Source organism: Ursus americanus, chromosome 18 (assembly GCF_024610735.1).
Source record: "Ursus americanus isolate L20-20 chromosome 18, mUrsAme1.1.p, whole genome shotgun sequence".
In the NCBI taxonomy this organism is placed as follows: domain Eukaryota; kingdom Metazoa; phylum Chordata; class Mammalia; order Carnivora; family Ursidae; genus Ursus; species Ursus americanus.
The window spans coordinates 21,933,457-21,947,532 of NC_142144.1; the positions used below are offsets into that span (position 1 = coordinate 21,933,457).

General features: G+C 39.7%; 1 protein-coding gene across 1 annotated transcript in view; it reads right to left on the reverse strand.

Annotated features, from left to right (window-relative positions):
• Nucleotides 1–14,076, reverse strand: part of MUSK (muscle associated receptor tyrosine kinase) — an 87,420-nt gene that overhangs the window by 20,558 nt on the left and 52,786 nt on the right. Inside the window, exons 8-9 of the mRNA XM_045814835.2 lie at nucleotides 11,627–11,786; nucleotides 2,043–2,049 (exon numbers count right to left, since the gene is read on the reverse strand). Coding sequence (XP_045670791.2) covers nucleotides 2,043–2,049; nucleotides 11,627–11,786 — 167 coding nt within the window. The remainder of the gene's footprint in view (nucleotides 1–2,042; nucleotides 2,050–11,626; nucleotides 11,787–14,076) is intronic.

Below are 14,076 nucleotides of genomic sequence, written 5' to 3' on the forward strand. Positions count from 1 at the left end.
TATCCTGGGACTCCGGGATCATGACCTGAGCCGAAGGCAGTCGTTTAACCATCTGAGCCACCCAGGCACCCCTAAAAGCATGGTTTTTAATGACACCAATTTCCCTTATTGGTAAATACTTACATTGCTCATAAATTTCATTAAATAAATACAGTGTTGTTTTCAATTTTGTTGTTCATACACTTGTTATTTCCTTAACATAGATTACTAAAACTGGATTTAGCCAATCAATAGATACAACCATCCTAAGGCTCTTAATAAAAACTGCCAAATGCTCTTTAGAGAGGTTATAGTAATTTTCTCTCTCCAGCCATTTGAGAGCGCTCCTATTATCACAAGTGAAAGAGAATATGGAATTTTTCTTTAATTAGCATTTATTTGACTACTAAGGGGTTTTTGATTTTTCATTTGCATTTACTTACATTTGAGTAATCTGTTTCTGTCCTTGAGTCCTTGGAATTTGTCCATGCTTCCATTATTACATTGTGTGTGTGTGTATACGTGCGCCTAGTAAAATGTAAATTCCTTGGGGGCAGTGAATACATACAAGTTGTTTTGTTTTTCTGCTTTCCAATATAGTGCCAGAAAGAGAGTGAGTGGTTTAAAAATACATTGAAAGGACAGGAGTGCTGAATGGCATGTGAAGGAAAGATGGCATCTCTTTTCTTGGCGGCCTGCATTTTAATTTAACTTTTACCACATTTATGTTGTGTATCTGTTCAGTAGATACTCAGTTTCACTGTAGAGTCCTTGAGGACAGGACTGTCTCTCAGAACTGTGATAAGTGGGGCACCTGGGTGGCTCAGTCAGTTAAACGTCTGCCTTCAGCTCAGGTCATGATCCCAGGGTCCTGGGATCGAGTTCCATACCAACTCACCACTCAGCGGGGAATCTGATTCTCCCTCTACCCCCTACCACCCCACCCCCGCTCATGATCGATCTCTCTCTCTCTCTCTCTCTCTCAAATAAATAAAATCTTTAAAAAGAACTGTGATAAGTTACTGAATGCATCAAAGCTACATGAATTCACACAAGATTAAGAACTAACCAAATTTTTTTTATTATGTTCAGTTAGCCACTGTATAGTACATCAGTAGTTTTGATGTAGTGCTCAGTGATTCATTAGTTGTGTATAACACCCAGTGCTCACAGTCAACAAAACTAACCAAATTTTCTTATGCAATGAATTATTTTATTCCATGGAATTCGAATCAGTGGTTGGTGTTCCAGGTCTTGCTCAGTTACCGTGCTATCTGGGTTAGTATAGTAATTATCAAATCTAAGTTCTTGAGTCTGTCTACCTGAGCTCAGATTGAGGGTTTATAGTCTGCAAGCCATGTGGTCTGGGCAACCCCTAGTGCATCAGGTTCCTCATATTAAAAAATAGGGATGATAATAGGTCTTGCCCCATAAAGTCACTGAAATGTTAATATGAGAAAAGTGGTGATCATAAATATACCATAAAACTTAGTTGCTATTATCATTATTACTATTATTGATTAATCATTCTGAATCTCAGTTTTGTTACTTAACAATTAGATACAAATAGTTATGACATTTCATAGGGTTTTTATGAAAGTCAGTTTTACTGAAAACAGATCACTGTACATTGCAAAATGTTATATTAAAAGGTGACACTTTCTTATCTACAAGATAAAGCTATGAGGTGAATTGGGCAGTCAGTTCTGGGTTCAGTTTCCAAGCCTATCACTTACCGTTTGTGTAAGTCACTGAACTCTCCATTTCAAAGTAACTCTTAGTTTCTTTTCTGTACAATAGGGATAATAATAGTACCTGTTTCATAGGGATGTCCTGAGGATAAATTTAAGTAATGCATGTAAAGCTCTTAGCACAGTGTCTGATACACAGTAAATATTCAATACGTGTTACCTATCTTCATCTTCATTATCATCTTGTAAGAGTACTAAAAGGATTAGAAATTAGAAAGTTTCTGAAAGTTACAGTACTCAGCAAATAGCAACAAAGGGCAGGTCAAACGAAAAACACCAAAACAAAACGTTGATGTCACAGTGATATCTTACCTCCATTCTGTTAACAGGAAAGGAAGTTCCCACAGGAAATCACATTAAAGGGGAAAAGAAACAAAAGTTAGTGTATTTTAATTTTAAGATTTGCAAGAGATAGCTTTGATATCTCTAATTCCTAAGTTTCTGGAAAGTTCTCTTTGGTTAGGAGGCCAGATACTGCATTAACAGGCAGATTTAGAGGAGATTAAAAGAGAAAACTGAGAGTCTCTAGGAACTGTATTCTTTTCAACCTGGGTCCATCACTGGCATCATCAGTCCAGGCAGTGTCATGGCTCCAAATTCCCCTCCATTACCCACCAAGGGACTTTGTATCACGAAAACAAGCCTAACGATGAGAAACCACCCTATATAAAGCACCTACAGCACCCAAGCCACAAGACAATTCTGCCGCTGTGCAGAAAGAAAAGATGAAAGGAGATTCTAGAGAAAATGGTCTATAATTTGAAGGGGTAAAGGCAGGTTCTAATAGCAGCTGAGCAGAGAAACCTGTTGAAATACCAGGAGGCCAACGTTATGTATCTGAAAGAGCCCTCAATTTAAGATGCAAAAGAAGGATTCAATACCATGAGGATGTGCCAATGCCAAAGAGAACCCAGCCATAGTGTTTGGGAGGGGATAATAAGCTTAGATAGGGTTCCATTTCAAGGGTGAGTAAGGAAAGAAAAATGAAACCAATTTAAGGGTGCTTGGATGTGTCACGAATGGTAAGAGAATCATAGGGCTTCCATGTGTTTCTGACAGAAATTCCTCCAGTCACGTTTTCTTTTGGAGGGAGGGCGGGGAGCAGGGGAAGGACCCAAGAATGTTGCAATTATGAACAAGTGCTTTGATCTCAAAACTAGATTTTTTTTTTAAGATTCCAAAAATTTCCAATCATCCTCAATATGTGTAGTATCTTTAAAATTGTCTGGAAAAGCCAGTAAATTCTGGCTGTCTTCTAAAACACACAGTAACTTTAACATGAGAAAGCTGCGATTGTAAAGAAGAACGCTCGCCTCTTAGGCCTCACTGCAGAGCAGCTGACAGCAATTTAGCGTGGCTACTGGCTGTTCCTCATTTATTCTTTTCCCTTTCATTTCAAACAAAAACAAACACCTTGAATCAATTTGAAACCAGATAAAGCCACCATGAAACACCCAGGGCCAGTGTCTGTTTTGTTGGTAAGAGCACTCTGCCTATCCTGGCTGAAGCCCTGGGTGGTAAAGGTGGCCCTGTGTTTCTGACGCATCCCCACGAGTCTCATAACCGGAAAGAGCATTGCAGGGTCGCGGGAGTGTGACTGTCGGACACGGGAGAGACCGTGAAACAGGGTAGTACATTCAGTTAGCTATATTGATTGTGAAAATATAATTCAAACTTCTATTTTTTTTTTTTTTTTTTTTGGTAATAGTGTGAACTGTCAACACTTCAAATAAAGAGTTTATAAATATGTGGTCCATTGGAGGGGTGGGGAACTCCAATACTACCACATCAGCTCCCTCCCTATGCCCATTTTTGGTTATGCTGCATATATCCATTTGACATTTAAATTTAGTGACTGGAAGCCCCAGATCCTGAGGTCAGTCCAAAGAAGGAGCATTGTAGGTGGTGGGGGTGTTGGTGGAATGAGGAGTGGCTTATGATGGAGTATAGACTCCTTCCTGTGCTCTCAGACTGGATAAGAATAGATGGAGCTCTAAACCTCAGTCTTCCAGGAAGGACCTATTAATGCCACTGAGAATGGAAAATACAAACTTTTCCTCTACTGAATCCTTTTGTCTTTTTTTTTTTTTTTTTGCTGGCTTTACTGAGATATAATTATAATGTTGTGTGAGTTTAAGGTATACATTTATATAATGCAAGATGATGACCGCCTTGGCATTAACTAACACCTCCATCATGTCTCATAATTACCATTTCTTTTTTGTGGTGAGAACACTTAAGATCTATTCTCATAGCAACTTTCAAGTATATAATACAGTATTATTAACTATAATTACCATATGGACAAGAATTCCCAGAACTTATTCATCTTATAACTGGAAGTTTGTACCCTTTGACCAACATTTCTCCATTTCCCCCACCACCCAGCACGGGGTAACTACCACTGTACTCTGTGTTTCTATGAGGTAGATTTTTTCAGATTCCACATATAAGGGATAGCATACGTATCTGTCTTTCTCTGATTTATTTCACTTACCATAACGCCCTCAAGTTTCATCCGTGTCACAAATGGCCAGATTTCCTTCTTTATCATTGTTGAATAATACCACATTGTATATATATATATGTCTATGAGACACTGTAAGATGTACAATGAGATATTTTATGTATATCACATCTTCTTTATTCATTTGTTTGTTGACAGAAACTTAGGTTGTTTCCATAGCTTGTAACTAGTCTCTACTGTTTCAGTATATTGTGAATAATCCTGCAACAAACCTGAGGCTGTAGACACCTCTTCAATATCCTGTTTTCATTTCCTTTGGATAAATATCCAGAAGTGGAATTGCTGGATCATATGGTACTTCTATTTTTAATTTCTTGAGGACCTTCCATGCTGTTTTCCATAGCGGCTGAACCAATTTACATTCCCACCAACAGTGCGCAAGGGTTTCCTTTTCTCCACATCCTTGCTAACACTTATTAACTCTTCTTTTTTTTTTTTGTGATAGTCATCCAGTTAGAAGGTAATATCTCATTGTGGTTTTGATTTGCATTTCCCTGATAATGAGTGATGTTGAGCACTTTTCATGTACCTGTTGGCCATCTGTATGTCTTCTTTAGAAAAATGTCTGTTCAGATCCTCTGCTCATTTAAAAAAAAAAAAATTGGATTGTCTTTTTGCTATTGAGTTGTATGAGCTCTTTATATATTTTGAATATTAACCCCTTCTCAATTATACAGTTGAGAATATTTTCTCCCATTTCATAGGAAGCCTTTGCTTTTTGTGGATGGTTTCCTTTGCTGGGCAGTAGCTTTTTAGTTTGTTGCAATCCCATTTGTTTATTTTTGTTTTTGTGATTTGTGCTTTTGTTGTCATGTCTAAAAAATCATCACCAAGTCTGATGTCAAGCTTATTACTTATGTTTTCTTCTAGGAGTTTTATGGTTTCAGGTCTTATGTTTAGGACTTTAATCAATTTTGAGTTGTTTTTTTGTATGGTGTAAGATGGGAGGAGTCCAGTTCCATTCTTTTGTTTTGTTATCCAGTTTTCCCAGGACCATTTATTGAAAAGACTGTTCTTTCCCCATTGTGTATTCTTGGCTCCTTTGCTGTAAATTAATTGACCATATATATGTGAGTTAATTTCTGGGCTCTTCATTCAGTTCCATTGGTCTGTGAATCTGTTTTTATGAGAATTCTATACTATTTTGATTCCTATAGCTTTGTAATATAGTTTGAAGTCAGGAAGTGTGATGCCTCCAGCTTTATTCTTCATCCTCAGGATTACTTTGGTTATTCACAGTTTTTTGTGGTCCCATAAGAATTTGAGGATTGTTTGTTCTATTTCTGTGCAAAATGCCGTGGAAATACTAATGGGTATTGCATTGAATCTGTAGCTTGCTTTGAGTGATATGGGAATTTTAACAATTTTAATTCTGATTCATGAAACAGGATATCTTTTCATTTATTTGTGTCTTCAGTTTCTTTCATAAAATCTTTCCGTTTTCAACATACAGACCTTTTACCTTCTCAGTGAAACTTATTCCTAAGTATTTTATTGTTTCTGATGCTATTATAAATGGGATGATTTTCTTTATTTCTTTCTCAAATGTTTTGTTCTTAGTGTATAAAAACACAACTGATTTCTCTATGTTGATTTTGTATGCTGCAACTTCACTGGATTTGTTGATTAGTCCTAATGGTTTTTTTGTAGAATCTTTAGGATTTCCTGTATATAAGATCATACCATCTGCAAACAGACAATTTTACTTCTTCCTTTTCAATTTGGATGCCTTTTATTTCTTTTTATTGCCTAATTACTCTGGCTAGGACTTTCAGTACAATGTTGAAAAGGAGTGGTGAAAGTGGGCACCCTTGTCTTGTTCCTGATCTTAAAGCAAAAGTTTTCAACCTTTCACCATTGAGTGTGATGTTGGCTGTGGGTTTGTCATATATGGCCTTTATTGTGTTGAGGAATGTTCCTTCTATACCCAGTTTGTTGAGCGTTTTTATCGTGAAAGGATATTGCATTTTTTCAAATGCTTTTCTGCATCTATTGAGATGATCATGTGATTTTTTATCTTTCATTCTATTAATGTGGTTTATCACATTTATTTGTGTATGTTGAACCATCCTTGCATCCCAGGAATCAGTCCCACTTGATCATGATAAGTGCTCTTTTTAACAGGATGTTGAATATGGCTTGCCAATATTTTGTCAAGAATTGTTGCATCTGTATTCATCAAGGAAAGCTGTCTGTAGTTTTCTGTTCTTGTAATATCCTTATCTGGCTTTGGTATCAGGGTAATGTTGGCCTCATAAAATGAGTTTGGTAGTGTTCCCCCCTGTTCAATGTTTGGAAGAGTAGGAGAAGAATTGGTGTTAATTCTTCTTTAAATGTTTGGTAGATTTCATGCCTGTTTTGGTGGCGTCCGGCTCTTCCAGAATGATGCTCATTACGGGGACCATGGGCTGGCTTGTTGGTCTCTGTCATCGCGCCGAGGGTTCTAATGACAAAGAGAAGGCACCTGGCCAAATACCCAGCGTCCTGGTGATTTTAAATTGCAACTTGAGCCTTTCAGGGTTGTGGCTGGAAGGAAATGCAACTTCCTGGTTCATAGGGAGAGGTTCCAAAATTTTCCTGACTCCTTTTGATGACTAACAGCAAATGTAAATGAGTCAGAAAGAAGTATATCACATTTCTCAAACAATGCATAAGGATTTGGGCATACACATGGAAGAGTTTTGGGAAAATGAAGGCTGATCTTTATTTTTTGTTTTCCTTCAAACACTAGAAATATCATTAGACATAATCCTAAGCACTAGACCAGATTTTTCCATTTCCAGTGTTCCTGCTGGGATGAGTAAATAAACAGATGGAGTAAAAGCTTCAAAGTGAAACACAGAGAATGTGACAAAGGAGGCTGTTGACTACAGAACACTAGAGGAGGACGGGGATGGCTGAAATGAGAGAAAGGAGAATTTGGGGTAAGGAAGCATTGCCAGAATGTCAAAAGGAGTCACCATGTCTGACTCAAAACTCTAGACTTCTGAGGCCATCAGAGGCCAAAGGAGAGAGGGGCTGAAAGAAGGAATGGAGAAAACAGATGCCATATCCAAGCTCTGGGAGGTCTGGGGAGCATAAGACCGTGCTTCTTTAAAATGATTCTGAATTAAGTGGTTCCATGTATCTTGTTTTCACAAATGTGACCTCACTTTCCTAGAATATTGCCTAGGATTGGGAGGCAATTTCCTCATTGATGGCCCTGGGAGCATTGTGAGGCATCTAGCGGACTTAATGGAAAAGAATGGGTCAAGGAAAAGAAGAGAAAATGGCAGATGTCTCATGAGGTTCAGAGGTCTTATTCCATTGCACTCATGAGACACCATCAGTAGATCTGCCTGGGGAAATTTTAGGAAACTTAGGGGAGCTTCAGACCTCATAGTCCATGAGATCCAACAGGCAAAACTGATCAGGAGATGAACAAAAGCATCTTGTAGCTTTTTATGAATTAGTTCCTTAAGAGAATCTCTCTTCATTCATCTTAGTAACATTTTTTTTTTCCATGTGCAGGAGGATTCACATTTATTGGTTCACATACAGCATCTAACACTGGTTAAATATGCATTGCCAGGCCCATTGGGTAAAGTCAAGTCATTGCTGGTTCCAGCCTACATGACCATTGCCTTTACTGAGATCACTGCTCCTCATCTGTATTCAACTCTGCTGCTGCAGGAGATTTCAAGTCCTCTCTGCTGCTGTATACCAGTCCATGCACTGCTTCTACCATCTTTTTCCCCATGCAAATACTACTGCTATTCTCCCCAGGCTACCATTGCTGATTCCCTCCATCTTCACTCTGGTTTTTTCCCAGCATTGATGCCTAAGACCACTTCTCCCTCCATCCCGAGGCACTGCCTTTCTATGCTACTTGCCATAACTTAAGGTTCTTTCTATCACCAGAAGACACCATTACTTTTTTTAGTATTACAGCCTTCTCTCTTGGTATATTCCATTTATTAATGGAGTTGCATCAGCTAGGTCAGGGATGAAGGGATGATGTTGCTATATACAATATGGTGGCAATCATGTTCTGTAGTCATTTCAGCATCTTGAAGATCATGTCCATGCAGTCAATCTGCCTTGGGGTGATGTAGATATACCCATTATATTAGGTTCTCCTTCTTTATTGCCATAGCGCTGCCTTCACACTCATCTTTGTACTTAAGATGGTAGGCCCTGAAGGGTGCTGCACTAAAGAGGGAGTCTGTCCAGCTTGGTATGTTGTGGAAAGGAGGAAGGTAGAGGAATTAAGAATTTGGATACATTTTATAGATTCCTTTCTCTGGACCAAAATCCTAGAAGAGAGGTATAAATTAAGGAAAAAGCCAAAACAGAGGGGCTTTTCCCTGCTTCTTATTTGGAACTCTAGAAGCAAGGATCCTTATAGGCGTCCCTTTCTCTGACATGGGTTGGCCACAGTAGTGTAAAAATGGTAGCCTGACATGGTTGGGTAGACAGCAGAACTGGGTCAGTAGGTCAATAGGTCTGAATCTCTCTTGGATTTTGTATAACAAATGGATTATGCATAACATGAAGGTGATCCAGAAATTACTTCAGGCCCCATGAGGGATAAGGAAGGAGCTGACTTGGAATTCAGCAGGCCTGCCTTTATAGGGAGAGACAGGGTGACCGAGTTGCAGAGGTTACAAAGTAGACCCTAGAGAGGGCCTTGATGAAGGATGTGACCGAGATGGAGAGGACTGTGCTATTACAGGAGGAGCCTCAAAGGTGCCGAGCTAGCCAGAGGTGTCCTCTGGGTCCTGACAGAGCCAAGCGATGAGACCACAAGTTCTCCAGCTGTCGACTTCACTAGAGAATGTGGTAGGGGTTTGTTCCAGAGGTCACCACTGCATGTTCCAAGTCCCTTTTCCCCTGCTATCTAGGGGAGAGGGGAGAGGGGAGGAAGGGGAAGAAGAGCCCCGGCGGGGAATTAATATGTGGATGATTGAATAATTACCTACAATGAAATGCTCTTAAGATTAGCAACATGAACTTTTCTCTTCCACCCTGAGGAGGTGTAGGTTAAACTAGATTAAATCAGTTTATTTTCTTGGATTTGAGTATTCATATGTAAATGTTTCTTTCTCTCTCTCTCTTTCTCTCTACACACACACACACACACACACACACACACATTATCTGAATAGATAGATGGATGGAGGGATGGATAGACATTGTAAATAAGTATTTTTTATTTAACATTGGTTGCTGATCAAATATCAAATAAAACATAAGATAGTGAGACTAGAATAATTCCAGGTTTTTCAAAGGCAATAAAAAATTTAATTTTGCTTTATCTCCTGGGCCTCCTCGTGTTCTTGTTTTTTAATTTTGTTTTGTTTTGTCTATTATGATTTTAGACACCTTCCTCATACTCTCATATCTGCTACACTGCTACATCCTAGCACATTCAAATCCTATTCTTTTTTTTTTTTTTTTTTAGACAAAGAGATGGAGGACGGGCAGAGGGAGAAAGGAGACAGAGAATCTTAAGCAGGCTCCACACCCAGTGTGGAGGCTGACACGGGTCTCGATCCCACAACCCTGAGATCATGACCTAAGCCAAAATCAAGAGTTGGACACTTAACCGACAGAGCCACCCAGGCACCTCTCCAGTCCTATCACTTCTATCCCGATAGGTCTCCTGAATCTCTCCTCTTCTCTCTGCACCAGTTGCTGCAGTTGTTGTTCAGACCTTCATTACTTTTCTAGACGCCTGGAATAGCCTCCTGACTGCATGCCATGCCTCCCAATCTTTTACACCCAACGTCTGTTAATTTGATAATGGATATATCTGACCATATCACTTGTCTCCTCTAAAATAATTAGATGACTTCCCACTGATTGAAGAATATATTCAACCTACTCAGGCTGTTCATAACCTGGCCAGAGCCCACATTTCAGACCTTTCTTCCTGTTTTCTTTCTCACTCCCAGTCTCCCTCATGCTCTAAGCTTGCCAATCAACTTGCTTTTTTCTTTGTGCTTGTGTAGGAGAACATAGTCTATGCCATAATGTATATGGCTGGCTGACTTCCTTTCTAGATTGAGAGTCCCTGGAAGACAAGGACTCCATTGTTAATTATCCCATTTGTAACTTAAGTTTGCATCCTTTATTCTACCTAATGATGGCCTGAATCTAGTATTTAATAAATGCATGTATGAGTATTTTTAAACAACAAGGTACTATGTAAGCAATAATTGTTTTTTTATTATTTGTTAAATTGAGTTGAATTCACTTTTAGAATTCTCACCATTCTCTAGGAGAAATGATTTCCCATCCACGGAAATTCTAGAATAATTGATATGATATCTCAAGGTACTATAAGCAGATATATCCCTGGAGAAGAAGGCAGAAGGAATCCTTGGTTTTAGAATCTTCTCCTGCCTTCATAGGCATACTTAGGAGGCCAGCCTTGTCCAATGCTCCATATATATTTCTCTGTGGTCTCTTTTCATCTCATATTAAAATCAGAAACATTACTAGGAATTTCCCCATCATGGAAGATCAAAGAAGTGGCATGGTAATAAGACAGAGCAGGATCTGGGGAGCTGGCCCTGGGCACAGGTTGTACCAGTACTTGTCTCACATGTGAGGCCAAGCATCTCTGCTGACCCTTGGGCAGTAGACACATTATGAGTATAGCATGTGTGGCATTTCCTGATACAGGGATTATTTCCATCTCTAGGAATTCCACAAATGTTCTCAGAAGGCTTTGGGGCATTTACATTTTAAAAATAAACCTTTATAACTCAACACAAATATCCTAGAAATCCGTATGTCAGCTCTTTTCCTTGAAAACACCTGTAAGTCCTGCTATCACTTTCCTGAAACAGGAAAGGGAAAGACCACAAAGTAGATCAAATACTCATAAGTAAAAATGCCCTCAAGAAAGAGCCATGCAGAAATTGGCACAACCATGTTAAGTATCTGCCAAGTTACTCTTTGAGAGCCCTGGAAAGTGTGATTAGCCCCATGAAAGAAAAAAAGAGAAGGGAGGAAGAAAGAAAGAGAGAGGAAGGAAAGGAAAGAAAGAAATGGAAAAACAGAAAAAAAAAAAAGCAAGAAAGAAAGGAGGAAGGTAAAGAAAGAGGAAGAAAGGGAGGGGGAGAAAAGAAATAGAAATGAACTTCTGGAAGTTGTTACCCATCATGTGGACAGGTATTGGAGGATTTCGTTTTTTTGAGGCAACATATCACCTAAGATCAGTTATCTAGATCAACCTCTGGAATGTCCCCAAGGAGGAAGAAGTCACCCAAAGGGGAATGGAGTAAGAAATAAAAGAAAAAAGATTTTCCCCCAAGTGGATGTGGAATAGTGCCAACTCTCCCCTCTCCTGGAGCAGTGCTATTGTGAGAATCCATCCTACCTGCTATGCTGATAGTGGCTGCGGCCTTTGCAGTGCTGAATTTCTCTCCATGCTTGTTCGTAGCTATGCATGTGAAGAGTCCTGGCTTAGTGATAAACAGCTGCAGCCTTGAGTCAATCACTCGGTCTTTCACACTTTCTTGAATGGACCCAGAAGAAACCTGGTGGAGTCGGGGGAAAAAAAAAAAAAACGGGTAGAATTAGGTCAAGGATTTCCTAATATGCTACATCAGTTGTCTTGAAAGAAAAAGTATCAAAATTATGATCAAAGGGCACGTGGTAGATTGCAAAAATAGCCAAAACCTTTTCCTTCCCTATGCCCGTGACCTTGCAATGTAGCTTTGTAGCTCTTCCCCCAAGAGGTGGCATCTCTCTTTGTGCTTTGAATCTAAACTGGCCTTGTACTTGTTTTAGAACATCAGAAACAGACTTGTAAAAGTCTTGCACATTGTGGCTTGCTTTCTTGTTGCTCTTGAAACCTGTGACCTCCTGTGACCAACCCAGAGCTAAGCTGCTAGAGGAGGAGGCACACATGGCCCAGTTAGCCCCACTGCCCCAGCTGGGAGCCAACAGCAGCTGCCAGATACACAAATGAGGCCATTCTAGATCGACCAGCCCCCAGTCAATGTGGCAGTCACAGGAACTGGATCAGCCAAGATGACAAAATCACGGCCCAAATCAGCAAAACCACCCAGACGTCCCACAGACTTGTGAGTGTTACGAAATGGTTAATTCCTGTTCAGTTCCCCACAAATGCACACCAGATGGATGGACCATTACAAAGAAAAATGGTTGTAAGGCCAATTCTGTTTCCGAGGCTTGACATATATCATGCCGTACCATTTAAATCGGAAAATCAAAGGTGCTTGGAGAGCCAGGGTATCAATGCAATATTAGCAGCCAACTGGCAGGTTAATTTATGCAAGTGCTTGTGAGTCATCATCCTTTAAGCTCTGTGGGAAAGACAGAGCTGCCCAGCACTTTCCGTGAGGTTGCAGAGGTAGAATTTGTACTCTAGCTACAATAATTATTCTTTAATCGTCACTGTTGGTATGAGGGGAAAATGCCAGTTTGAGGGAAATTTGAATGGAATGACAACCAAGGAAATCAGGCCATGATTCACCTTGACCTTCTCTTGGAGGAGTGGCCTTGAAAGATCTCTCTCTGTCCCATGGTAGGGAATGAGGCTGGGAATAAGAAATTTGGAGCCAGTTATTTTGCTCTTTTGCCTATTTTCACAGTTAGACTAACAAGGGGAGGGAAGCTCTGGGGTGAAACCAGCTTGCCTCTTTCTGCTCCCAGGTGGCTGGCTGGTCTTGGATCCAAGCACTGTCTGTAATGATTACAGGGAGGTTTGTCCAGGTACCTTCTTTGTCTTTTTATTCCTTCCCCGTGCTACTAGTTTCAATCCTTATGATAACTTCATGTGATCATCAATTTAAGGCAGATCAAGTATTATGGTAGTTTCCCCAGATAAACAGCCTGGACTTTGTGAGAAATTGACAAGGCAGAGAGAGAAATACCTTTAAGGACATACATTCAGTTAGGAATTCAGATAGGATTCATCATTATCATATTTATCAGAAGCGTAAACTCTTATGGATTTGAATCTCCAAGTTAGATAGATCTCCAAGACGAAAGAATTTGAAATACAATTTTGGTCTCTCCCGAATTCTAGCAACAAAGCTACCATGGAGAAAAAAGTTAAAGGCCTCAAACCTCTATGCTTAATCAACACTCTTTATGCTACTGGGATATTTCATTTATAAATATAATCTCTTTCCAGTTTATAGACGTGAAATCTAAAGAACAATTACGTTCCCCCTTTGCAAGGTTAATCCCTCCTTCAGGAAGTAGGTCAGCACAATGCCTAGGTCACAACTGGGGAACGAGTCATCCCCAAGGTTGACTCAACTAGCACTATTTTCATGTTCACACCTAAGAATGTCATTCCTGCACTCCTCTTCAGGGTCACTGAGAACATTCTTGGTAGGGAAGAGGATGAGTTTTAAATTGGCTGACCTCACTTCTCCTGGACTTCATCAGGGTATTGAAATAGTTCAGCAAAGACACCAGTAAGTTATAAGGCTCATTGCTCGATTATGATGTGGCTCCTAGATGCTTTTCCTCCTATTTCCAGAGGCCTTGCTTGATTCAGTTTGTGACTCATGCACAGCAGGCCTTGTTAGTCATAGTTTGAATTTGTTTTTCTTTCTTCATGGTTCATCCTGACCAACAGTTTAGTGTTTTTTGATGACCTAAAAATAAAAACAACGCTTTGCCCTCCATTTTGATCTTTTTGCCCCTCAGGTTCAGATTATTACTGAGTTTTGACCAAGGTATGCCTAGGCAAAACCGAGTCCTTAATTGAGGTGACTATATCTGGTATTTACAGTAAATATGTTATTTTCTGCAAGTCACTCAGCCATCCTGCCCTGAAGGAGCTGGATA